This window comes from Leptosomus discolor, chromosome 18 (assembly GCF_034619465.1).
Source record: "Leptosomus discolor isolate bLepDis1 chromosome 18, bLepDis1.hap2, whole genome shotgun sequence".
Lineage (NCBI taxonomy): Eukaryota > Metazoa > Chordata > Aves > Leptosomiformes > Leptosomidae > Leptosomus > Leptosomus discolor.
The window spans coordinates 13,198,114-13,224,724 of NC_141408.1; the positions used below are offsets into that span (position 1 = coordinate 13,198,114).

Sequence of the window (26,611 nt, forward strand, 5' to 3'; positions counted from 1 at the left end):
AGTACTCAGTACGGAGATATTTCTGTGGGCCCAAGCACAAGAGCACCTGTGGAGACAAAGACTCTTTACCTTTTTGGATCCCTTTTGAAGTGCTGCAGTTCATCGTATGGTTTTGCTCACCAGTGTGGGGAGTGTTCTGTAGATGTGATCTGACCGTGCTTACAAAAACAGCCACTGTTGCCCGCATCAATTTGTGACTCCAAGCAAGGGACAGGGAACAACTCGCTTCTGTTGTCTCTTGCTCAATTTTGAGCACTTTAGAAGTTTTGAGATGTCACTAGAGTTGATCCGACGTTCAGACTCACATCCTCACTGAACTGGGGTCCAGGTTAGTGACACAACAGTGACGTTTCTCTTTGAGTTCCATCAGTCACGTACTCCCCCCCCTGCAAAGCAAAAAGACTACTGCTCTCCATCTTCTGACTCACTAATCCTTTATCCATCTGATTTATTGGTGAATTCAAGCTGAATTCACACTCATTCCATTTTAGAATAGCACTAAACATTTCCAAACTACCGATGTGCTCATTCATCCTCACCAGAACCGGCCAGGTTTTGCGCTTGATAAAGGTTGCTTTACGCCGATCATCTGTACGGCAGTAAATGTGTTTTCCACTTTTGGCTGTCCTAGCAACTTAAAGGTAATGGGCTATGCCCTGGGTTGGCAACCCAAGTATTTGAAAACACGAGTGGTTAAAGTTTAATCCACCGCCGTCATGATGTTGTGGCAACGGAAGCCGTGCGCCAGGATTCATTCTCCGCCGGGAGAACGAGGTGGCAGTAACACGCACGCAGCATGGTCTGGTACGGACCATGGGATGAGTGAAGCAGACCTCGTTAACGGTCGAGAGTAGGATTTTCCGCCATGAATGGATACGCCAACTGCTCTGCTAACCACACCAACATCTGGAGCCATTATTTAGTGCTTGCGCTCGGCATCCCGCAGCTGACCATCAACATCGCATCTGTGATCTTCAACTGCACGGTCATCTTCACCAGAATGGCCACGAAGGACCTGCACAAGCCCATCTCCATACTCTTCTGCAATTTGGCTTTTTCCGACCTCTTCACCAGCTTTTCTGGCTTTTGGATTTCGATGCTGTTCATCACCAACCCTGACATCACCATCTTTGGCTCCAAGGACATGCTGGCACCTTACGCCTTGTACACTATGTCCATTTTATCCACCATCTACAACCTGGTGAGCATCGGCATCGAACGCTATCTGGCTGTGGCTAAAAGCATGAGGACAAGATTCAGGGTTGCCAGGAACCACTCCATAGCCATAGTTTTAACTAACTGGGTCCTCGCTTTCTTTTTGGGCTGCTTACCGTTGATGGGGTGGAACTGCTTGCATACGGAAAAAAACCTCTCTGTCCTCTACAGCCCCTTTTGCGTCAACTACCTCATCTTCATCGCCATTCCCAACGTTGTGGTGGCTTTTATCATCCCTCTGTTCACTTACCTTAGAATCATTATCATCTTGAGGAAGAGAAAGCTGAGAATGAAAGCGTGCGGACAAGCTACCGGCACCTACAAATCAGCTGAAATCCAGGTGGCCAGAACCAGCATTTTTATTTGGCTCCTGGCGTTGATCTCCTACGCTCCTTTTTTCGCAGGAGTCATATTCGATGCGACCAACCACCAGTGCCACGTCGATCTCTACCCAGACGTCTACATCTTCCGGAACTGCACGGCTATGCTGATAACCATGAACTGCTTGGGAAACCCCATCATATACACGCTGAAAGTCAAAACGCTGGGCGCTAAACTCAAGGCTCTGAAGTGCCTCTCCACCAACCGTGTCCGAGCCTGCGCCATCGAGAACATCTAGCCGGGACTTCTCTGTGTCCAGGACGGCTGCTGTGCCTGACCCGGTCAGCGCAGTCAGAGAGAACATCACCCACCGAGGAGGAGGGCTGGAGCTTTGGGGCTTCCCTCGGCAGCTTTCGTAGCCCCCCGGTAGCGAGGGACTCGGGCGCGGCGGCGGTTTGCAGCTTCCCTTCGTGGTCTGGTGCGTGGCGGCGGGTGGGTCTGGCCTCCGAATGGAGCCAGGAGAGCTGGTTTGCTCGGAGATAAAAATAACGCCGTTCGCCACGTCTGCTTTGTGCTTGGAAACGGGCTTCCGCCGCGCGCGCTCTGCTCCCGGGGTTCACATCCCTTTTGTGTTTCTTGTACGGCTTTGGAGACGGTCGGGTGGCTAGAAAATTTTCAGTACTGTGTATATGTGTGTGGGGGGGGTGGTGTAATTTTACTTTCTCATTTTCAGTCAGTCAAATTGTATCGTTGTTTGATGGATCTCTCTGTTCGCGGGGGCACTCAGCACTGTCTTACTGTTGTAATTTTAACTGCGGTACGTAGCTGGATTACGCGCTTTTGTGAGATGTTTGTGACCACGGTTTTCCTGTTTCTGCTTATAAACAGGGGACACTTGAGTCCACAGCTTTGGAAATCTGCACTGTTCTAGGAGAAAACCTCACCTGAACTCTTCAGTAGCGGAACAGCAGTCAGGTTGCTTGTACAAAACTAAATAAAAATGTCAAGACCAAGTATTTTGTGAAAGGGAAATGTCTTACCCCCTTCCTCTCCAAAAAAGAATTTGGCTACTGAATAGTTAATCTGTCAGATCCCAGTAGGATGAATGCTTGTTCTTACTTATACAGGGATAGAGCTGGAAAAACCTCTGTGCTTAAACGTCTGCTTTCGTGTACCGTTGCCATTCTAGGAGCCTTGGTGACATTAGCTCATCTTTCTGTTTTTAAAGTATGCTCAAACACTGCTCAGTGGTGTTACACCAAGGCGATAATCCATGCTGTGGAGACGTTCACACGTTCATGAAACACACACGCACGCACGGTCCAACCAAAATCAGCCCTTCCAGTACAGGTGGGGGTTTTCAGGGATTTCTTTCCAGTTTGCTTCAGCATTTCGAAAGGCTTGAGCGAACCAAGAACAAAATCCCGTTCTTCTGTCCCTGAGCGGGTATGAGAAAAGAGCATGTTTTGTGTAAGAAACGGGTTTGCCTGCTAATGTAAGAAACGGGCAAGTGCCGTTACGTTAACGAGTCCGACGGTGGGTTACATTCAGGGCTGTAGCCCTCTCGCCTGTGCTGCTTTACATGGAGGAACTCCGGGAGAACGTCTTTTGTCTGAATGACAAACCAGACATTTAAGGAAATGGATGGCGCTAAGCAACGCACAATTAAAATGAATTATTTAAATGGATAATGTAACTCAGGGAAGACAAATGGGGCTCCATTTTCCCTCCTGAACGCTGCTGCTCCTGCCCAGCCCCACCAGCCTCCCAAGGGTCCGACTGGAAACGGCCCATCTGGCTCCCGCGCGGCCTGTTTCAACCTCAACTTCACAACGGCAGCTTCAGCCCAAACTTCCCGCAGGGCAGATGGCAGGAGATCGACCCGGGGGTGGATTTATGGCGGGATATTTGCGACGCGGTGTGATTTCTGCTCGGGAGGGGAGGGAGCACCGGGATCTGTAACGCACCGCGCTCTCTCGCAGCGGTGGTGGCTCCAAAAGCAAAGTGACAGCCGGGATCCCGCCAGAGCACCCTCAAGAGGCGAGATAGATATAGATATAGATATAGATATAGATATAGATATAGATATAGATATAGATATAGATATAGATATAGATATAGATATAGATATAGATATAGATATAGATATAGATAGAAAATACACGTATATAGCAGCCCCGGGGGCGGGCCGCGTTGCGCTCGGCCCCGCCCGCCGCTCGGCGATGGACTAGCCAGCCTGGGTGGAGGCGCTCGGCGCTCCGCTCGCCGGAAGCGGCGCAGCGGCGGGGGCCATGCGGGCACCGGGGCCCTGCGGCGTCTGCGGGGCGGCCGGGGCGGCCAAGTACCGGTGTCCGCGCTGCGCCGCCGCCTAGTGAGCGCCGGGCCGGGCAGGGGGGGGTGGTGGGCACGGCGGAGGGGGGCGGTCCGGGGGCGGCAGCGGCGGGGGATGGGGGTGGCGGTGAGGCGTTGCTCGCCCGGTGCGGCCTCGCCCGCCCGGTGCGGGGCCGCCTCCCGCCCTCACCGGCGGTTCTCGTCCCACAGCTGCTCCGTGCCGTGCTGCAGGACCCACAAGGGTGAGTGACCGGCGGGCTGGCGCCGGGGCTGGGTGGGCCGCAGCGCTGCTAACGCCGTCTCCCCCTCCCGCAGAACGATGCACACCGGAGCCGAAGCGGGAGCGGGCGGCGGCGGCGGCGGCGGGACAGGCCTTCCCCGGCGGGGTGAGCCGCGCCGGGCAGCACGCAGGTAGGTGGGACGGGCTGGGCTGGAGGGCTCGGGGCGGCCCCGGCCCCCCCTGCAGCCTGGCTGTGCCTCCCGCAGACAGCCGCCGGTCGGTGGAGGAGCTGCTGACGGAGGAGGACGAGCAGGACCGCGTCCCGCTGCAGAAACTCCAGCTTTTAGGTAAATCTCGAGAAGGCAGAAGGCGGTGGGGGGGTGGGGGTGGCCCTTGCGGAGATATTCAAGGTTCCCGTGAATTCGTGGTGGAGCGCTGCAGCTTATCCTCCTGGCCTTTCACCACGTTTCTTTGAAAGTTTCTCCTCAAAATAAGGGTGCTCTGAACCGCATTTGTAACTGTTCGGGATTAGAACTCTTGTACCTTTTTCTTTGGTTTTGGTTTTTCTTTTCTAAAGGGGAATCTGAAGAACTGAGAGGCTTGCTTCTGAATCCGCATCTCAGGCAGCTACTGCTGGCAGTCGATCAGGCAGAAGATAAAAGCTCCCTCCTGAAAAAGTACATGCAGGAGCCGTTATTTGTGGAGTTCGCCGACTGCTGTTTGAGCATTGTTGAACCTCCGGAGAAGGAGAACATTCTTCCCGAGTGAGCTACTTTGGGAACATTTTTCTTTCCTTGAAGTTTTTTTCCCCTCCTGACAGAAGAGACTCGGCAGTGCCCTGTGCTGCTGTGCTGCGCCGCTCTGCGTTTCCTCAAGGTTTGGTCACGCCGTGCTCATGGATGTCAGCCCTCTTAATTTTCAATCCAGAGTTGATAAACCCTGACATAGTCGTGTTGGACAGGTTTGTAGGCGCTAGGAATTAACCTTGACGTTCTGTGGACTCGCTTTCTGTCGGCACAGAAATACTGTCAACCATGGGAAATCAATATTAAATATATTTGCATTTATTTTAATCCACAAACTAATCTGAGATGTTTTTGTTAACTAAACCTTGTTGGGAATGGTCAGACACCGTTATAGAGTATTGAATAGTTTATTTAAGTGGCATACACAGAAGAGCTGGACATGTTCAAGACCCATGTAGCAACACAAAGATGGCATAGAGTGCCTCCGAGAACTTTGGCCGAGGTCTTGCCACTGGCTGGGGAGTGCTAGAAACGCACGGCCGTTGTGAGAGTACGGGTATTTTGGTCCTAGAGATAAAAAAATCAAGAGTCCAGGCTCGCTTTTCCCTGAGACATCTGCCTTTAGTGTTACAGTTGATGGATAATTGCTGCCAAAGTCACCATCGGGGGTGTCACGGTGGCAGGGCACGCTCGGGGTTGGTCGGAACAGTCGCACCTCCCACCTGAGCCCAGCCCCCATTGGCAACACTGGCCTTGCTCTCCTGTTACCAGCCTCTTGCTTCTCCCGGGCGGTGCCAGAAGTGTTCAGTTCAAGTATATATTGCTTAAAGCACTTGATCTGTTTTAATTATGTTGAGTGTTCTCATAGTACTGATATTTCCTCTAACATGTGCGTGTGTGTGAGGGGAGGAATTCCCCCCGTGCGTTCTAAATTTGTAGTATATGTACAATGCATTGATATGGAAAGCTCTGAGGTAGCAGCAGAGATGGACGTGGACTAATTTGAAAGCAGCAGCTTGCAGACAGTCCTTCCCTGAAGGAAAAAGTACAGTATATGCAGATGGCCAAAACCTATGTTGGAAGGAGGTTTTTTCTGTCCAGTAAAATCTGGTTAAATCCAGTGATGGAACAGGCATCCCTGTGGGGGCTGACATTGGCGTAATGCAGGGGAGACTTCTTACAATGAAACTTGATGGAGCCCTGCAAGAAAAAGAGGTGGAGAGGTCAGTCGATGGTTTTGCCATGTTTTGAGCTCATTTTGCTGTTCAAATTAAGGAGTGCTTCAGTACGCAGTAACTAGTGAGTATCAGTGAGGAGGGAGGAAGACCTCCAACGGAGTCCTAGTACAAATGGATTGAAGAGAAATGATTACTACAAAGAGCACCAGTACTGCAACTGGAACTGAAATTAGCTTGGACTCTGAAGGTTTGAGTATTTAGTCAGTGCTTGGCAGTGCTTCTTCCCACTTGCAGTAGCTGTGACCAGGCACAGGCTCCATTCCTGCACGCGTAACTTTATGGAACCTCAAAAACTCATCACTTGTCACCCGATGGCAACTTCTGAGAGAGGCTGGTGTGGGCTGTGGCTCCTTTGCAGTAAATGGTATCTAAGACTGTTCTGCACGGGGGTGGGAGATGAAGAACGGGAGGGTTGCTCCCCGCTCACTGCCCTGAAAATCCCCCGTGTCTGTGCGGTGCCTTTAACACGGAATTACTGGGATATTATTAATACACCCGGTGCTTTTCCCCAAGTGGATGCTTTTTCATGTTTTCACCTGTTGTGTGACTTGAACCCCCTCATGCACAGCAGCAGATCCCTCCTGGGGATCCTCTGCTCTCCGTTTCTGAAGCAGAGCTTTGATCAGTTTGTCCCTGTGACCGAACTACCAGGAGTTTTCATGCTTAGTTGGAAGCCTCGGCCCAGCCCTGGGTCCAGCCTGACCTGCTGGTGCCAGAGCCCCCCTGGCTACTGAAGCCAGTGAAGAAGGGAGGGTGCAGCCTGAGGGCAGGCTGCTGCGGTGCTTTGCTCAGCAGCAGCGTTCAGGCTCCTGAGCTCTCGGGGCAGCTGCTGACTCGAGCGCACGAGGGTTGTTACCTGTGGGAGAGCTCTAATGGAAGTGATGCCACAGCCAAAGAAACAGCTTTCCACCTTGTAGCAGTCGCTCTCCTGAAGCCCTCTGAGGCACGCCAGCAGGGACAGGTCTCTCCGAAGTCCCGTGACAGTGACAGGCGCAGCAGCCAGGACGAGGCCAAGAGGCCAGAACTGAATTATCGCCTGTAGAGGCCGAGTTGTTTCCAACGAGCGGGGTGGTCTGGCCAAAAACTCCTTTTCTTCACCCTCGTCCAGTTCCGCTGCCGCTAACGCAGCCATCTTTGCCTGAAGGAGAGATGCAGAACAACATCCTTGAACGAGATTCTCAAACATCTTGAACAAAACTTAAAACTGCAAAACTAAAAGTCTAAAAAAAAGAGGGTATTTTAAGGGAAATTTTCCCATTTTATGAAGGTAAGGAACGAGTTTATTCTGCATCTGTATGCTGGTACCCTGCAGAAGCAGCTGAACAAGGCTGGCATCCATCGTCTGCTCTTCAGCTCGAGAAGAGTATCCTGGAGACTTGACAGTATTGGTTTTGTACAGTTGCTTGACAGAGGTGGAGTCTCTCAAACACTACAAAGCCTCGCTCGCTCCACTTCAGTGCTTTCCCCTACCAACGTACTTACTTTCCAGTTCCTCCAGCCGTGCTTAATGACATCAGCAGCCCTGCGCATCCTTTGGAAGCGATTCTTGGCTAACCAGGAACGAACAGCTGAAGATTTAATTAAAAGAATCTGAGTCCAAAGAATATCAGAAGCTCTTGCACACAATGTCACGGAGATGGCATTTAAGCTTTCTCCACATTCAATTAACATCACCGCTCCCGCCGCCTCAAACGCCCAGTGTAACTGGAAATGTTTTGGCCACACCCTTATCAAGTTACCTGCTTGGATGACCGTTGCAGACCATCTCTCCTTTGCTAGTTTCTTCTGTTTAAATCTTCTCCAGCAACACTGAATGCAAAACGCTTTCTCATTCAACACCTCCGCTCTTCTAGCTTCAAGCTGCTCCAGCTGCATTGGGGATACGAGCCGGCAGTTAATACTCGGCGACGGAGTTGTGTTCACAACTCTTTCCTCTTCTACAGTCTCTTGGTATTTGTTAGAAAACCACGTGCACGTTTCAGTGTCCTAAGACGGCTGGATGAGGCTTTAGAAGTGAGAGCACTTCGTTAGGGCTTATTAGGTAGCGCATGCAATGAAAATGTGAGCACCTGAGGAGGAAAAGAGTGTTGTGGAGGTAAAAAGTGGACAATCCTAAAGTCATGGTAGCAGCTGGCTTAAAACTAGCTCCACTGAAGGGGGTTCTTCGGCGGCTGCATCCTCCAGCGTGCAAACTTTGCACAAGTGCCTTTGTCTCCTCCATTTCTTTCACAAAGAAGCTGCTTAGGCCGGCCAGAGTAGCCCAGTCTGGCAGTGGAAGCTAAGGAAAGCTGTAATCTTTACTGGAACTGGGAGGAGAGCGACAGCGCTGGATGCAAGTGCAGCTCCTCGCCTGTTAGCAAGAAGGATGCCATTCAAGTGCTTCTGATGGAGGTTTGATTTAGATTAATAATTTGAAGGAAAATGCCAAATTCTGGTCACACTGGCGTTGGCAGTATTGCCCAAAGCATGATGGTAATCTGTGCCAGACCCCCATCATGCAAGGCCGCCCCAGCACGGTCAGCCAAGCAGGCAGCGCTCTTACCACAGCGTTGGCCATGAACACTTTGGTTCTGCCGCAGTACACCACAGCGTTCTCCGCTCTGTTCCCGGTTGGCTCAGCAGGAGCTTCTCCCATAACAACGTTCTGAAGGATCTCAACAACGGCAGAACGTGATGCCTTGTCCTCACCCGCCAGCGGAGTCCTGCCTGCGAGGGAAGCGTTGAAGAGACGGTATCACAACACTTGGAAATCGGGACCAAGTGATTGTCTTTACGCTGAGACTTCTCGGCCGTTTGGGGGGGTACACCTACAACCAGAGGGGAGGGGGCAACGGCCGAGACATCGCTACATCTGGCTGTGCTTAAGGGAAAAATGTGACATGGATTTCGCCACGTGCTAGCAACTAGAAACCCAGCATGGCTTGTTTGCACTAGGGTGTAGTGTGGGGGCTATCTTACCACCCCTGTTAGGTAACAGCTGTCATTTTGGGTAGATCTGGACAATGAAACAGTCATACGGGGGGGGCTCAGCTGTGCTCACGTTGTTTAAAGCATCCTATGTGGAAACATTAGAAAGCAACAGCAATGCAGTTTAAGAAGAGATTTGAGCAGCTCAGTCCTAAGAAAATCTGACGAAATACCCAAAACTGAAAGCTGTTGGGAATAAAGAGCAAACAGCAAGGAGTTAGACTCAGGGTCTTAATGCACTGAAAGATGCAGGAACAGAAAACAAATGCTACGCAGTTCTACAGCTTTGACGGGGCACCAGAGAGCAGCTACAGGGCTATGTACTAGGCAGGAGTTTATTGCAGCAGTAAGAGGTTATTAAAACCGATTCTGGGACACGGTCCACCATTTTTTTTACATTAGGAGACAAAGAGGTTAGCCAGATTAATCTATTTGGAAATAGAGGTAGACTTAATTCAGACCTGTCCTTGAAAGAGATTGTGTTGTTCAAGGCAATGCTGCATGAGTTTCTGCATGCCCAATGCTGGAACTTGATGGTCTTTGTATCTTTCCATCCTGGATACTGTTTGCTTTTCTGCTATAAATATTTCTAAGGAGATGAGAGCATTTTCAGGTACTGAAAACAAATATAAGCAATTCCTGCTCACAGGAAGACATCTGGTGACTATGATGGTGTTCGTGGGGCTGGGCTGATAAGGGAACCCAAAGCTTATCCCCGTGTTTAGGAAATTGTTGTGCTTTGTTTGCAGCTTATTACCTGCTACAGATAAAAAAGACTAGTAACCTATCACAATGAGGTATTCCAGCTAATGGGTTTATAATTGAGGGAGAAAGATACGGCGTGTAAGTGATTTTCCAGCCTGTACTTGGTTACTTCATTCCATTTCCGTGAGGTGAACAGATTTCCAGCCATTTTACTCATCCGACATAGGCTGGTACTTACTGGTCCTGCTTCCCACATCTACTGGTTACTGAACAGACCCACGGGGTGAAGATGGGATTAATCTGGGACAGAGGAGGGGGTCGCAGTAACCTTCAATATTAGATGCAACCACCTGATGCTGGTCTCCTTTCACGGGTTCATACCACAGATGTTACCTTGTAGATGGGATTGTGGGGGTTTTAAGTCCATCCTCGCTCTTGCTTAGAGAAAAGAATCGCGTACAGAAGTTTGTGAAAGGTAGAAGAGGCAGCAGGATCCAGGTAAGCTGGAAGGTCAGTGTGTTCAGCAAGAAAACAAGGTGGGGAGAAAAAAGAAAGGAAGGAGAAGGAATATAAGCACAAAGGTCAGCAGTTTTCAAGTGTACTCAAGAACCAACTCTAAATCAAATTGCATTGGGGGGGAACCCCAAACACCATCGGAACTGTTCTACCCAAGAGGAACACAGGAAAAACAGCACTAAGATGAAAGATTTGCACTGAGTCTGCCATAAGCATTAGGCAAATTGGAAACTCAGGTTGGTGACAGATGAGAAAAATATTTTGAGAATAGCGGTGTCCCTAGTGCTGAATACAGTGATTGTATCTGATGTGTGCGACAGCAGGTTGGTGCAGCGACAATTTTTCTTGATAGCAGAGGGATTCTCTAAAGAAACTTACCTTTTTTCTCGGCAGTAGGATAGTTGCTTTTATCACGCACTCTGGTTTTATTGGACCCACGTGATTTTCTCAGTATTTCATAGCGCTCAGTGAACCTTTGGAAAGGGATCCTGACAGACAAACACACCGTTAATTCTAGGCAAGTATCATTTACCAGATAGTAAATAACCTCTCCTTTGTGGGGGAAAACCTGCAGAATGGCTTCAAAGATCCAGTGCATGGAATGCAAACAGGCTGATGCCAGTTGCAGTCACCCACGTGCAAGAAAGTGTAGACTTTCTGAAGAAATCCAGGGGACTGCCTATTGCCCAGTACCAGTGACTTTTGCCTGTAACGCAGACCGGGCAGGAATTGTGCTCGTTTATGGTAACGGTGAGTTTCACCCTGTCAATACTGAGCTGTCAAACCTGTGACTAGCTCAGGCCTTGTTCCCTCCATCCTCTAGAGGTGGTCAAGAAAGCCCAGCAAGGCGACTGGCTGTGGTGAGATGCTCAGCTTCAAGATGACTACACTTAGACGAATGCCACTTAGAATTTAACTGTAATTGCTGAAGATGCTACTGTGAGGCCACATTCATTTAGAAAGTTTTAGTATGTGATAGTCCATATCAAAAGAGCTCTTCCCCAGCTTCTCAGACCAGAAAGGCATAGAGTGAGCTCTCAACATTACAGACCCATCTGGACTCTGTTAGTATTTGGTGTATTTTTGAGAATGCCATTGTCTTGAATGCAGGTTGCGCTCGCACTGCTTGTTGTGCTGCTACTGCACTTCTGGGCTTGCTGAACGAGCTGAGTTTTGTTATCCAAAACACAGAACAACAGTCCAGATTGGTGACGGGTGTTTTTGTCTCAAAAACATGAAAGAGACAGGCCCAAATAAGCTTAAAAGCAAGGAGTGAGCAGAACTCTTCAGCTAGCTTTGAAAGAATCGGTAGTTTTGTGGTCTGAAATGGACCGCAAAATATTTGGATTTCCTGCTTGTAAGCTCTTTTGACTAATACGCCGCTAATTGCTACAGAAATGGGTCATGGAAGATGTTGCTCAAGAAGCTCGGACTTACCTAATAGGGAAGCCTGCTGCGCTGATGGTGACGGCTTCGACTATTCCACACGCCCGAAGCTGGCTGAGAACCTGCGGCACAAATTGAGATGGTTCAGGGAACCGCCGTCTCCGTGGAAGCTGCCGCCGAGGCCTGCGTGGGGGGTGCTCGCCCCAAGCCCCCCCCCCCGCAGCTCCGCTCAGCCGCCACGCCAGAGCCCGCCTGGTGCGCGCCACCGCACCGGCAGCTGGGGAGCGACCGGAGAGGGCAGAGAAGGGGATTGTGCAGCCACCGAGCTCCTGCTTTGAGTAACAACCAGAGCAGGGTCAAGGCAGTGCTGAGGCAGAGGGACAGTCCTCGTGTGCCCTCTCTGGGGGCGTCCACGCACCCCGCACTGACCGAACGCAGCAGAATATGAACACCCAGCGTTGGTATTTTAATGCTGCTTGCGTGCAACCAGCAAATTCTCCCGAGTGTTTAAAATTACGACTCCAGCTGCTTGTTTTTACATCAGATGAGGTTCCCAGTTACAGCTCTAGCATCTGCTGCTCTGCTCCCAAAGACACGCTTGAGGGCTGATCTCCTCTGATTTATCCAAGGCTGGACTCCAGGAGCAAGCCGTTTTGTTGTGGGCGCTCACCACGAAGATACCTGTGTGACCAGGACTGCAGAGCCGTCAGATCACTGTCTGTTTGGACGGCTGGGATAGTAGCGCCCCAAATAACCCAGGAACACTCTGGTAAGAGAATTTCTCGTATAGCACCAACTAAGTTGCAGGTGGAAGAGCTGCTGTGCTTACTAGCTCTGTTTTAGACAGGCATCATGAGTGATTCTGAAAGGACATTTATCTTGGAAGCTCCAAAGGAGAAAAATGCTATTTCAAAATGGGCTGTGAAAAGAGCTTTGCAAGCGACTCGGGATCACAACAGACCCAATGCAAAGCCCTGCACCATGTCTCTAGGAAGCTTCTCTGACTCAGTGAGGAAAGGCTTTAGAAAAGTTACCTCTTCTCTTTTAAAAGTCATTGCCTTGCAGTCAGCATTAGGCTTGATGCATCGGATGTAATGCGGTGTGGTGCTATTCAAAATCTGCATGAGATGTTCGAGTGAACCCTGGAGAAAACAAATACAGGTGTAATTAGGGACTCCTCCTCCACAGGTAGTTCAGCTAATCACGGGTCTTCTATGAAAACAACGAGGCTGGTTTTTGCAAGGATGGCTTTACAGATTCAGTATTAGCAGAGCTCTTCTGTAAGGACAGCTTGAGTGGGAAAAAAAAAAAACCCTCTATGGATGCTCTTGTAAGATTGTTGATGGTAAATTCAGAAAGTTTCCAAAATTCTAACAGCAGGGCCATCAGTTGAAGCTAACCCCTCAAGAGGAACAGGGAGGAAGAAGCCTCAAAAAAGCAGATGCCCAACTGTTCAAGGTAAAATCAGGGTGAGTTAAAACCCGGAGAATATCAGGAGTCTTATTTGTGTTTTACAGCTGTTTCATTTTAGTAACATTTACTGGTCTTGGTCCAACGATTCTGTTTTCTCATCTAGTTATGAAGACAGCAGTAGAAAGCAGAAACTTGGATGTACCTTGAACTTTGACACCACTGTAACGACAGCTGCTCTGTTCGGGGTTTTGATGTTATTTTGGTTCCTTTCCGGCACAGGAAATAATTTTTGAAGCAAAGGGTCCTTAGAATTCTGCAAAACGTGGACCAGCTCTGGTGGAATGGGGTCCTGCAAACACAAACACAACTCATTAACGTCTGGACTTGGCAGAAACCTGCCACCTTTGAAAATGACTAAAAATTCCACATAAATAGACGGAATGGTGTTTCTGATGCCAACTTTGATTTAACCACAGCTGTAGTTTCCAATCTGACCACATACATTCATTCACAGTTGGGTTCAGGAACAGAAAACAATGTTTGGCTGAACGTTTTGATAATCTGGTCAAACGTACGGCTGCTCCTAGCATTGCTCTTGTTACACAGCTCCCGTGAGCTGGAAGTCTCAGGACTAGTTTAATCCCCATAGGACAGGCTGTAGCGGATATTAGAAAGTCTTCTTTTTAATTAAGAGGTGGTGTTTTATTGCATCAGCTAATACCACTTGCCATAATTGCTGGTGATGTCAGAGCTGACAAGGGACCCTCACATCTGCAGGTTAGTCCACTTATTCCCTGATGGCACAGTGAGGCCAAACCTGGAGTTTCCTGGGGCTTTCAGAACTTTTAGCAGTTCAGCCCATGCTCTTGTTTCTCACAAACTTGCCTGAATTTTGGGGGGAAATGAAGTGCTGTATTTATGGTTATATAAATGCCCTAATGCCATTAACACTTCTGCAGTGTCTCAGGAATGGAAGAAGCCCTGATCTGGCGATACAGGGTCACTTACTCCTCAGCAGAAAGGTCTCCTAACAAAGCATTTCCTCGCTGAAAATCAGACCAAGAACATTACGCAGTTTTACATGGCCTGAAGGATTTATCTGGAGCAAGGTGTGTATATCCAGTAAGTATCACTGAATATACTTGTTAGTGGTGCTTTGACTTAAATCACTTTTGGTCTGTAAGATTTTTTTGGGTTTGTTGTTGTTTTTTTTTCTTCAAACAGCTGTTTCTGAAAACACGTACCTTATTTTTCTCCACCATTGCTGCCAGCTGATAGCAGACCTTGCCAGCGTAATGTGAAATGATAAAGTTAGGCTTCTTACTAAACTTGTTTCGACTTAAACACTGATTATTAGACAAGGCTTTCTCAATCCGAGTTTGAAACAGGTCGGGGTTAGAGGATCTATTCAGACGGCACTCCTGCGTGACAAACAAGACAAAATTGCAGCGTCTCTTATTTGTAATAAAGAACTGTCTTTAAAAGCTAAAACGCTTTAAGTTAAAATCACAGCCGTTTTACTTTTAGAGTTGCTTTGAGGATGCAAGCCCTGAAATACTGGGGCGGGGGAACAACAGGAAAAAACGTAATTGAGTTCTTCATACTTGAACGGGAACATCCTGGATCAGAGGGGAAAAAAAGACGACTCAGAATAAGAAGCAGCAGTGTCATGACTGTTCTGAAAAATAAGCTCTGCAGAGATTTTATAGCTGACAAGTTTCCCCCTAATTTAGCGCTCGTGTTTTCTTTGGTGGCGTTGGACGGACAGCAGCAACTAGGCCAAAAGCATCAGGGGTTTAGATCCACACTTACCTCATTCAGCAAAGAAAAAATGCTGAGAGGATTGCCCTCTATCAGATCGAGGCAGGTCTGGTTGTCCTGGTAGTTTATGAAAGACCACTGCAGGCCTTCAGCTGCATATTCTTCCTGAGGGAAGGAAGAAACCGGTTATTCTGCAGCAGAGGGCACTAGAGCTCAAAGAACCGTATGCCTTTTTGCAGTTTGATGCCGTTACTGTTTAACAAGTTAATCCCAGGCTCAGCCTGCTCATCCAAAGCTCAGCTCGTGTTCAGTGGCAATCTTGAGGAAAAAAATACAAGCAAACAAACGAGGATATTCTACCCCAGGTGGCTTTTGAGTATGTGGCAGCAGATCCTGCCGGAGCGATTTGTTAAAGTATTTGGGAACCCCACAGATTTCTCAGAGCGCGCTGCAAGGCTGCTTTAGAGAGCAAACAGAGGCTACAGTGACACTAAGCCTCTCCTCGCTGCACTGGGTTTTGCCCTGAAGGGCAAGGAGTGCACAGAACTCCTTCCTTAGGCTGGGACACAGCCCTAAACCAACCCCTCTGCACCTGTGCTAACTGTGCTCTGTTTAAAATGAAGCCTGATCCAAGAGGACGTGGAGAGCGATATTGGCTGAAATGATTCATACAATATTTATGCTGAATTACAGAAGAAACTGTCAGGAGCGTTTAACAAGCACAAGCTCTGGCCAGTTGTTTTAAAAGTCTCCTGCCAAAAGCTTGCTCAGCATAGCCACTAATGGCGCTTAAGTGGTTTGGGACACAGCCAGATCAGGAGAGGTAAGAGGGCAGGCAGCTATTGGGAGGGGAACTGTAAACAGAGGTCATGAATCAGTTTCAAGGAAAGTAATTGTGTGCTTGAACTTGGTTTCCATCTTCACTGACCATTAACCCCTGGCATACTGACGGGGGCAGGCAGGACAACAAAGGCTGGGCGCATGAAAGCGCAAATTATGGTCAAAGAGATACTCATCTCCTAAACAAACGGACCAAACTATGCCATGAGGCAGAAGGTGCCATCATGTCGGTGCCATAAAGAAAACAATTTCCCAGATTCCAGTTAATGGCAAAGAGCATTGTGTGTCTGTAACGAGGAGGAGTTCAACGAGGACTGAAGTACATCTATCAGAGTGGCAGCCCAGGCCTGGCAGGGACTCCGTAGCTTTCAGAGCACTCAGGTGAGAACTGGAATCAGCAGTGTGCCACCAGGGAGGCCAGGGACTCCCACGAATTCAGCACGGTGCAAATACCTTCTCTGCTGTGAAACAACATTCCTCGTGTACCTCCTCATTTGAAAGCAAAAGCTGATGTGCCGTGTGGTTTTGTCTTTAAAGGTACTGGCGTGACAGCTGGGCTTGTGGAGCTGTTCTGCGGCAGAAGGCCTCCGCCAGGTACCGCGTGCTGGTGGTGGTCGGGTCACAGCGCTCTGTTGGGTCTCTGCCTTCGCACTAAGTTCGGGTCTGGAAGCTCCCCACCCATTTAGGTGCTTCATACTTGATGAAGAGAATTGACACGGGTTACAAGCAGCAGCTTCCGAGAGAATCTCAATTTAGGCTGCACTTGCCTCAAGAATTTAGTTTTAACTGTTCAGCTCTCTGAGGGAAAGCCGACAGTTTAACAGGCCACAGAGCCAACAGAGCTGAATTATAGGGAACAGATTTCCAGTACCCTAGGAGAGAAATCTGTCTCATTCCACCAACTGCCCCACGCTCTCCTCTTTAAAAAAAACAATTATTACTCAATTCCTACTGATTTCTGTGGCATTACTGACTCAACTGAAGGTTGCAATCTCACCAGAGGCACAGAAGTACAATTAAAGAGACAAAAGATTCGATATTTAACATTTGATCTTAGAGGGGTATTACCTGTTGTGCCTTCAGATAGTGTGCTACAAAGTGCTGCTGCAGCTTCTCGTTGGCATAGTTAATACAAAGCTGTTCCAAGTTGTTTTCGGGGAAGGCTTCGAAACCATAAACATCCAACAAACCTAGAAGGAATATGGGAAGACAGCGCACTTTGGTCTAGGAGTAGCTCGAAGGACTGACTCGGTTAAGCCAGGGATGAATAAACCATACCTATGAAGCTGGTCCACACTGATGGATCTGCATAGATGCTTTCATTGATGACCAAAACGAGCCATTCAAACAACCTGCAATGACAACGGGATAGTTGGAAAGTGCTGACTTAGAACAATCAGTGTTCTTTTAGAGCTGCTTTTACCGCTATCACATGGAAGAAACAAAAAATGATGGCATGAAACAGGAGTTCTCTGAAGATCTCTCTCTTAGATACTCCAGCTGTGTCAGTATCTACAACTGAATCAAGGGTGTGATGAGAGGGGAAGGGAGGGTTACACTGTTCCTCAGTCCCAGCAGAAAGGCAGGGAAAGTAAATCCCTCCGGCCTCTCTATTCCCCCCCAAAAGTTAAATGCATCAGCACAGCAGCCTGGCCTGCGTGTCCTTACTTGGCGTAGATCACTTTGGCGAGGCAGTCCCTCCTAGTCTCACATTCGGCTCTGGAGCATGGCTTCTTGAAGACTTGTTGTTGTTTTCCAGCAGTTATTGTTCGAATTCTTAATGATTCCAGTAGTTCCTCGACAGGGATCTTCAGCAAATCTCCAGCGGTCTTCACAAAATCTTGTTCAGGAAAAAAAGATTTGCAAGGTTACCTGGAGTGTCAGACAAGTGCAGCCCCTCTAAAGTTATGGGAGGTCTAGGGACCTCACAGAAAAATGACTCTTCCGTGAACTCACCAACTTAAATGTGGATTTGGGATCATTTTAGCCAAACCTGGGAGAAAGTTTTGCAAGACCAGGCTCTTAATTTGGATGTACAGTACCCCTAGAAGTTTACTCTATTTAACATGAACCAACAATACCAAAAAAGTCTGAAGTTTGCCACACTGAAGCAGGCGTTTTAGAGTGCCCTCTAGGTAAGTCTTTGTTACTTTTTCACCTTTTTTGAGCAGAGACCTCTAAATCAAACAGTCATGACCAGAAAAAAAACCACAGGGATTTTGGGCATAGTAAGGAAATGTAGGAGAATGAGTATTTGCTACCCAAGCATTTAAGATCTTGCTAACCCGAGCTGTATGCAGAGCTGTTTGAATATTAAGTGGTGTGAATTCAGAGCACGTGAAATAATAGCGGGAAACTTCACTAGTGTTTTAGTTCTGAAGGAAAACGAGATCCACAAGCCTCTAAAGACACACAGAGTGACCCATGTTCTATGCTGCATTCTAACAGATTTGCTGGTACTAAATTTTAGTCTTTATCATGAAGACTTCAAAGTTTTCATTTTAAAAGCCCTGCTCTCCGCTCTGGGTCAGATTTCTGGAAGTCTCGTGACGTCAGCATAAGATTACAATCAAGAGTAACAGTTCTGCCAATAATCCTTCTGAAATGACTGTCTAACGTCGCAGTTGCCTTGACCTGTAACAGAAGGGTATTATCTCTGAGCAGGGGAGCATTAGCTTTTTGTTTATTCAGTGCTTTGAAACCTGAGGTGCCGACAGCAACACGCTTAAATTTTGGTTTGCCCATGACCTCGATAGTCTCCCATCAAGCAGAGGAGCGCAGTAATCCTTTCTGCTAGGCACCTGCACTAAGAGAACAAGACTTGCTAGAGCACCGCATGCTTGTTGCCTCACCTTTGGCTTTGTCTTCTAGTTCACAAGGCTGGGATTCATCCACTGGATTAGAGAATTGAACGTTCCCAAGATGGAGAAGGCCTGACAACACCTGAAATATAATCAAGTACTGAGTTTTCTGCAACAGAGCTCCCCTCCAACAGCCTTCCCTCAGCCACATGAACAGGACAAGTCAAAACATTTCTGCACCAAAAAAAAAAGTAAGTAGATTCCAAGCTTCGATGTTAATTCCTAATGCTGCAATTACTGAAGGAAAACTGAAGTTCAGAGGTGCAGGCTTATAGTTAAAATCTAATATTTGGCTACGCAACCTAAGGTGTAGCTGCAGGCCCTCCAGCCAGGAGGACCAACCAACCCATGCTCTGCACATCGATCCAGATGTACTTCTGCAGAAACCCCACACTAAAACCATTCCAAACATCATGAGCAGCCTCGTGGTGACCACACTTTGTACCTGACCTTGAAAATGTTGTTCTGCGTGGAGCGGTCGATGCCCAGGTGAAGCATGGCATCTCTGGTCCCCTCGAAGCAGTCCTCTGAAAAGCCAAACGAGGGCTATTTACAAGAAAGCCACGCACGCAACCACGGGCCAGCGGAACGCTCCGCACCACATCCAGTTGAGCTGGAATTGTCAAAGGGGATCAAGGAAGCCAGATGCTCTTTTTGGTAAATCCCAGAGTCCAAGCTGGGGAACCAAGTCATTGACTCGGTTCCGACTCTGTGGGGCTCTGAAATTGGGCGGCAGGTTGCTGAAGCACCTCCAAAGACGAGACAGTTTCTAAACGTAGCCACAGGGAGATGCAAATTCGCTAGGCCAGAAACCGCCGGTTTAAGCCAGGTGAAAATTCTCAATAGCGCCAACTGAAACTTCAGAAGACTCACAGGTGGCTTTGCAAACTGTCTGCTGTTGGCTGACCAACCCGGGACACGGGATTTAACAGGACAGACACGTTTTTGCCTGCCTTCCTTTAGAGTTACAGCCGTTATTAACGGACAGTCTGTGAAACTAGTCTTTACCATCTAAGTTTCTTTCAGAATTTGGCAGCCAGCGGTAGTCAGCCCCTTCTGGAAGGTTCCATTCCAGCCTCTCCTCTGCAGTAGCACCTTTTGTGATCTGGAGACAGAAAACAAGGTAACGACTGAATTCTGCCTTTGGTATTTACAGCTCACAGAGAATGGAGAATGTACTGGGAGCACGATTTAGTTTGGAAGCATGGCAGACAGCAAAACTGTTAAATATTAGAAACTGCCACTACGCTAAATCTGATGATTTCATCCCCGCTGTTTGTTAGAAAGATCTAGCAAAATTAACTGAAGGCAAACCTGATAAAAAATATGGAAGTTTCTTTCATTGGGGGCCTGATGGGCAACTCTGGTCTTCTCCAAAAGGAAAGTCTGAATGGAAGCACTGCTCAGATGGTGGAATCTGGAGGGGGCAAAAAAGCAAAGATTTCAACCAAAATTCCTCACAGAATCCAATAGGTGTTGTGTTGTTACAGTACTGACTGACTATGAATGCTTTGCAGTTCACCTTCTGTTTTATGCAAGCTTAATGTAATATTTTATTCAGGGTTTTTAACTGCATCTCTGTTTTTTAATTGGTCTCTTTTACCGATTGGGATGAGAGGAAAAAAAAAAAAAAAAGGAAATAATAATAATTTAAGCTGCCAGCAAAGCAAAATATGTTCTGAAGACAGATCAAATACTCTATGGCAGACTGCAGAAGCAGGCTTGTAAAGATTTAAAGGAACAAGACAATAGGTAGGGTTTTTACCCCGTAATTATTACCTGTCTAACTGAAGCTGGATATATTTTCCAAAACGGCTACTGTTGTTATTCCGCAGGGTGCATGCATTTCCTGTGAAATTGCCAGTGACAGACACAGCATCATCAGAGTGGTTTTACTCCTCCGTGTAGGACATACAGATATAAAGGGTGATTTGTACATAGCTCCAGTATCTGAAGAGTTTGTCTTTTAAGGAGAGGACCAAGAGCTAGCTGAGACTCGTGTATTAACAGAAAATTCCCACAGTGGCCACTACTGCTTTTTGCTGTTAAAAAAAGCCTCATTTACCAAATGCTTCCATGACAGGGTTGGAATCCAACACTCTCTTCTCTATCCTTTCCACAGTTTCATTGCCTTTTGGGGAGACAACCGAAGCAGCCACAGAAGCATAGAATTTCATAAGGCAGCGAGATGTCCAGGTCTGCAAGAGAGAGGCTTGACAATAGGTCTTTGTTTTCACCACGCTATTAGTTATGTCAGTCAGTGAGACGGAGCTGGCTTCTGGAAACACAGCAGGCAGCTGGCGACGAGAGAGTCACTGGGTCAGGTTTATGGCTGTGGTTCAGTGGAAGGTTTTTGTGCGTACACTTACGTGCAACGGACACACTGCAATGCTGCTGGAGCCAGAATGCGTGCTGAATCGAGGTGGAACCATCTGGAAGCTCTGCTAGCATTAACAGCTAGCATCTTAAGATGAACTGAATATAAATGGACTTTGAGTCATTAACAGTCAGCAAATGGTTTTTGTTCTCAGGCTGAAAAACATCCTCATATCTTCCTGAATAGGGATGGACCATTACAGGTGAGCCTACAACAGGATCCGCTGCTCCTGAGCCTCTACACAGGGTCTGCCGAGACCCATAGAAGCTCCCTACGGACTAGGCTGAGACACTAACCCCGGTGCAATTCCTGCTGAATGATTCAAGCCCAGCCCTCACAGAAATTACAGATGTCACCTAAAGAGCAGCTATATTAAGTAGAGTCTGTTTAACTGCAGCAATCACTTAATGCTTTACGCATATTTCAAGAGAGTTGTGCCTCAGCAGACTGGCTACGTGCCTGTCAGAGGTTTTTTTTTTTTCTTCGTCTTTGCGTGCTCCCTGAAATACAACGCGCTACAAATCACCAGCAAACCTCAAAACTTAAGAGCAACGTCAGAAGAAAATCTCCTTACCTTCCCAGCACCACTTTCTCCGCTCACAATTATAGACTGGTTTACAGGGTCCATCTGGCTTTGGACGTTTCTGTAGGTTTGCTCAGCCACTGCAAAGATGTGAGGTTTTAAATCCTGGCAGCAAAAGAGAATATTCATGTTTAAGAGAACAGTAATTGCACAGTTGAACAGCAATGGACAGCAGAGGTCTTCTCATATTTATCTGAAAACAGTACTGCTCTTTTAATATTTTTTTAATATTACATTTTAATTATTTTAATATAATAAATAACTTGTATTTCACTAGAAATGGGTTTTACCCTTTAGGATTATTTTCTCATACAGATTTTGAAGAACTTGACACCTGGGTTCTGCGGAAGGACAGTTATTTCAAATACAAGGATTACCTGAGGACGAAGTGCAACATGGTACTCTCTCATAAGCTCCGGTGAATAGAGGCAGGAGACAGGCTGAAATGGATTTAAAGCCACCAGGCTGCAGCCAGCATTTGTATAAAACAAGTTTACTGTGTATCTTGCTTGAAGACACTTCAGAACTGAAAGACACGCCTTCTGTTAGCAACTTTTGCAAAGTGTATCTGACTCTTCCTGTTCCTGTTTGCAACAAAAAAATCTTCTGGTATGTTACCTATGAGGTTTCATGAGGTGATCAAGAGAGTGATGTAGGTCTAATATATATAACAATGTCTTTAAGAGTTGCCCTTATTTTTAAAAATCTTAAGGGATTTGCTAACTATTCCATTCAATAAATCCCGTGCTTTTGTGAGGTTTCACAGTCGGTCCTAGAAAGTGAATCTGTTCACTTGCAGAACAGACAGAGGCAAGAATTCCCCATCTGCACTAGGCACAGGCCTTAGCTTGCCTTAACAGGATCATCTTTAAAACCTGAGTGAGGAATATACTTTTCAAAACCAATTTCACGGATCTATTTTGAATCCAAGAGGTTTCTGATACCTTCACACAACACCAAACTGCAATCCCAAGGTCATGCAGGAGTCCTTCAATGGCACTAACTTTCACCCACACCCTGCCTACCTGAACCAACAATACCAATGTGAGCTCTGCAGGCAGAGCTTGATAAGAGAGCAGCATGGCTAAATCTACAGTAAAAGTATTTGGGGGAAAAAAAAAAAAAAATCCAGCCAAGCCAAATGTGACTTTCTAAGGCTTTGAACAGGCTTTAATAGGCTCTGAATCTTTAACTACTGTGTTCACGTATTAATGCGATGAGAACAGTCGCTGCTGTAGCCACCAGGGAGTGACTCCACCATTAGCAGCCACCAGGGAAAGCGACTCCTCAGGAGATGCTCCCCTGGCTGGCTACTCACCTGTTGTAGTTGTCACTGGATTAACTTTGGTGAGGTCATCAAAAAGATGCAGTTTCTCTTCATCACTGAGGAAAGCTCTAACTTCTTCTTCAAATGATTCACTGAGGTCATTCTGGATGATAGAATCTTCTTTTTGGCCATTTTCCTGGAGAGGATGTCAGAGCAGCACCAGTCAAAGGCTGAACATAGCTGGACTTTCACCTCTTCCACTATAGTTTCTAGCTCTTCTCCTGGTCCCAGAAGTTCAGTCCCAGCAGCAGTCCTAACTTAGCATGTTTGAGCTACTCTTCCTCCCAGTTGCCCTCTCCCTGCACCGATGGTTCCCGGGGGCTGTTCTGTTTTTAGAAAGGTATTATCCAGCCTGTGAGAGATGGCAGGCTGACAACGCTGTAAGCTGAATTCACCGCTGGTAATTCTGGCTGCAGGCAACGGCACTCGGAAAGAATGTGTCCTTAGACTCCCACCACCTGGCCCTTGCAGGATGTCCAGCACAGACACCCCTACACCATGTCCTTAACAGGCGTATTTCTAAGCCTATGAGTGTCGTGCATCTGCAAACGCTGCCTTGGGCAGAGGGAAGCACGAAGGACTGGCTGCAGAGGCTAAGGCAGAGCTGAAAGCTACCGTGGCCCAACCCAAATGCAGTTTTCCTAGCAGAGGCTTTCATTTTCAGAGCAGAGCTTGAGGGCTCCACGAGTGAAGTCGCAGAGCGTACACGTCGCAGCCAGGGGAAAGACGTGGTGGCACTGTAAGAGCTGGCTTGCATTTGGTGAAGATTTGTCCCCTTTGAATCACTTAAGTATTTAAATCTTAGCCTCTGGGCTCCCACGTCCTTGACAATATTAGTTGGAAGGACACGTTTGTTGTACAAACGTAATGGAAAACTGAGCCAGACAAGAGATTTTGGGTCCTGTTTGTTATTTCTGGGGGCAAGAAGAGAGAGGCTAGAAGGGAGGAGATGCCAGTCCTGATTTTTGCATTCTAGATATTCCTTTTCAGTTCCCCTTCTCTTTGACAGAAAACCCTCCAAAGTAACCCTGCTCATTTGTATTTAGTAGCCTAAATCTGCAATCCTTTACAAGTTAACCAAGTCAATGAACAGTATCACCTTGTTTATACAGAAGTGCTAAATTTAGTTAGCAGCATTCCCACTACATGAGCTAAGCTCATTAATAAAAGGGAAAATATACTGCAAAACCCCATTAACCCATTTCCAAAAAAAAAATAAAGCTACACTAATGTACTGATTTAGGAGCACTATTGCCTTTTGCAGACAGCCTAAGTAGTTCATTTCCAGTAACACAAAATTTTACACAGCAAGGGAAAAAATAAAAGCTTAGCAACACAGTTAAGCATTGCCATCAAAGTGATTTCTGTTACTTGCCTCTGAATGAACATTAAGATGCTGCTTTCACAGGGAACAGCCACGCAGTTACAAAATACTCCACGAACAAGGTGAGTTCTGCCAGTTTCTGCCCATTCCTCCTGTGCCCTCCCACGTGTTCGCTGCATTACGCTGGCACCGGCCAAGTTAAGCCCATTGTGCAGCCGATACTGCGAGACCTAGAAAGGGCTTCTTTTTCTCCCCTCACCCCCGTGCTCAACATCGCTTCACTGGAGAAGAGACGGTGATTGCTCAGCCAAAAGAAAAACAGTATTTGAAAATTTATCACACATAATTCCTGGTTTTCTTCTTACCTGCTTTGGCATCTTGTCCAGCCCTATGGATGGGAAAGTCGGAGAGGGCCTTTATTCTAGAGTAGCTCATTCAAATCAGACTGAAGAACGCTTAAATAAAAAGTAAATAAATAAAAAAGGCATTTAGAACAAAATAACTCCAGACACATCATTCTCCAGAGGGTTTCACAAGCGGAGCCCAAAGGCTTCAGCCAGAAGTGCCAATCCCAGTGGGGCCCAAGTAACACTGGAGCTAGAAAGCCTGCCCACACTAGCATCATAATAATGAGTAATAGTCACACCTTCGTTTTCCCCTGCAAATAAAGCTTATTTGGAGGCAGTAATATCTCTTTCCTTACTGTAGGAATAAAATCCTTTGTTTCTCTTGAATTCATAAAGCAAGGTTGCTTGGCAAAAACTTTGTTTTTGTTAAATTCCTCCTGTTAGGAAAAGATTGGCAGGTCTGACGGCGCCAGAGAAGAGAGCGCTTTTGGAAAAGGAGTGACTCAGAGAAGTTTGGTATTGCAGCAGAAACGAGATACGCTCGCTTGCCGTCCTCTTCCTGCTTCCTCTGAAATTCTGTGGGAGCCAACCCAAGGTGAGTCAAGCTCACCCTCTGAATTTCTGTGATAAACGCAGCGATTCCAGTCACATAGCTGGGAAGAATTCGGTCTTCTTCCAGCAGCTGGAACGGACTTCGCTTGACCTCACCTCACCTCACTTCACTTCTACCCTCTCCTATTTCTATTCCTGCTTCTATTCCCCATTCCCACTCCCCATTCCCGTCCCATTCTTACCTGGCACAAAACCACTATGTAGAGGCTATTTCGGTGCAGGAGCTGAGGTGCCCAAAGCTCACGGTACACACAGCCACGTTCAAGACCCTCTCTGCCTTTACAGGGTTTGTAGCCCAGTCACACCATTAAGCTTCCCTAGGAGAGGTGTTGCTTATGGCGGGCAGAGTTCTTCCTGCCAGTTAAACCAGTTCCCAGAGGACACAGGCTATCGCGGCTCCCTGCTGATGCCGCCTCCCCTCAGGCTTTGCCAGGGCACAACCCGACATTCGCCCGGGCCCCAAGGTCGTTCCCAACGCGCCTGTCGTGACACACATCCCCCCCCCCCCCCCCCCCCCCCCGCCAGCCTCGCCACTGGGCCACGGCCAGACCACTCGATCCCGGCTCAGGGCCCGGGGCTTCCCTCCACCCGGGAGAGCTCCGGGCCACGACGCTCCGGGGGCGGGGGGGGGGGCGTTAAAGGCGGGCGGGCTCCGGGCAGCGCGCGGCGGCGGCTCCCCTCAGGGCCGCGGCGATTCCCGCGCTATCCCCGGGCGGCGGGCACGGCACGGCACGGCACGGCACGGCACGGCACGGGGCACTCACCGCGGGCAGCGGGCGGGCAGCGCGGTGCAGAGCAGAGGGCAGCGCGGGCCGGGGCACCGAAGGAGGCGGATCCGGGGCGGAGGCTGCGGCTGCCGGCGGCGGTAAAGGCCGGTGGCGAATCGGCCGCTGCGGAAGAGCAGGCTGGTTCCCGCTGGCGAAAGTGCGGGTGGGGAGCGCGGTCGGCGTTTACCTGCGGGCGGGAGAAGAGGCGGGGAGGGGAAGAGCTGCGGAGCGCGGCCCGGGACCGGGGGTTGGCGGGGGGGGGGGTGTGCTCCGGTAAAGCCAGCGGAACAGAGCCGGGAGCGGCGGGGAAAGGGCCTGCAGGGATTGTTTTCGGGCCCCGCCGGCACCTCGGCCTCTGCAGGGGACGGCAGCGTTGAAATGCGGGTTTGTTGTTTCCCCCCCCCCCCCCGAGCACCCAGTCGTCCCCGCCGCCCCCGCAGCGGGACGCGGCTGCCCGGGGAAGGCGGCTCTGCCGCTCCCCGCACCCCGGGTCAAACCCCCGGCACAGCAAGACGGGCTTTGTCCTGAGCGGTTTTTACATTTACCGTCTGTTCTCTTGAAACAGGTCGCCCGAGGCAGGGGAGCCCGGCTGGGCAGGGTCACTGCGGGACCTTTTAGAAAAGCATTGGTTTTTGCAAGCGGGGGTTTTGGCCGCTGGTTTGACTGCGCGCTCTCTGCTGACCAGGCAACTGCAGCTTCATTAGGGTCACGTTTTTTACACACCCGCTTCGTTTATGCGATCGGGAATACGCCT

The 26,611-nt window shown here is 48.4% G+C and overlaps 3 protein-coding genes across 5 annotated transcripts; 2 read left to right on the forward strand and 1 right to left on the reverse strand.

The window, feature by feature from the left end:
• The first annotated feature begins 865 nt into the window (after positions 1–865).
• Positions 866–1,834, forward strand: LOC104341497 (lysophosphatidic acid receptor 1). Its single transcript, XM_009950787.2, has one exon. The coding sequence runs from the start codon at positions 866–868 to the stop codon at positions 1,832–1,834; it is 969 nt and encodes a 322-aa protein (XP_009949089.1).
• Positions 1,835–3,827: 1,993 nt separating this feature from the next.
• On the forward strand, positions 3,828–5,162 carry ZNHIT3 (zinc finger HIT-type containing 3). Of its 3 annotated transcripts, none has more exons than XM_086475330.1 (5): positions 3,828–3,907; positions 4,078–4,109; positions 4,183–4,282; positions 4,358–4,434; positions 4,665–5,162. In XM_086475330.1, exons 1-5 carry the CDS (start codon positions 3,828–3,830, stop codon positions 4,853–4,855), a joined length of 480 nt encoding a protein of 159 aa, XP_086331456.1. In that variant the 3' UTR covers positions 4,856–5,162. The 3 variants fall into 3 exon arrangements, with proteins under 3 accessions (XP_086331456.1, XP_086331455.1, XP_086331457.1); XM_086475329.1 differs by having other exon boundaries at positions 4,183–4,278; positions 4,354–4,434; XM_086475331.1 differs by having other exon boundaries at positions 4,183–4,228; positions 4,334–4,434.
• Positions 5,163–5,591: 429 nt separating this feature from the next.
• Positions 5,592–26,558, reverse strand: MYO19 (myosin XIX). Its single transcript, XM_086475119.1, has 28 exons — positions 26,540–26,558; positions 25,855–26,044; positions 25,617–25,702; positions 25,028–25,054; positions 24,497–24,519; positions 22,799–22,943; positions 21,858–22,006; positions 21,472–21,585; positions 20,586–20,718; positions 20,300–20,369; positions 19,835–19,937; positions 19,529–19,625; positions 18,971–19,047; positions 18,512–18,602; positions 17,328–17,499; positions 16,938–17,011; positions 16,728–16,849; positions 14,871–14,984; positions 14,303–14,479; positions 13,261–13,407; positions 12,680–12,787; positions 11,697–11,767; positions 10,634–10,747; positions 8,614–8,773; positions 7,811–7,940; positions 7,554–7,639; positions 6,928–7,209; positions 5,592–6,033 (listed from the first exon to the last, which is right to left on the reverse strand). Exons 1-28 carry the CDS (start codon positions 26,556–26,558, stop codon positions 5,905–5,907), a joined length of 3,210 nt encoding a protein of 1,069 aa, XP_086331245.1. The 3' UTR covers positions 5,592–5,904.
• Between the last annotated feature and the right edge of the window lie 53 nt (positions 26,559–26,611).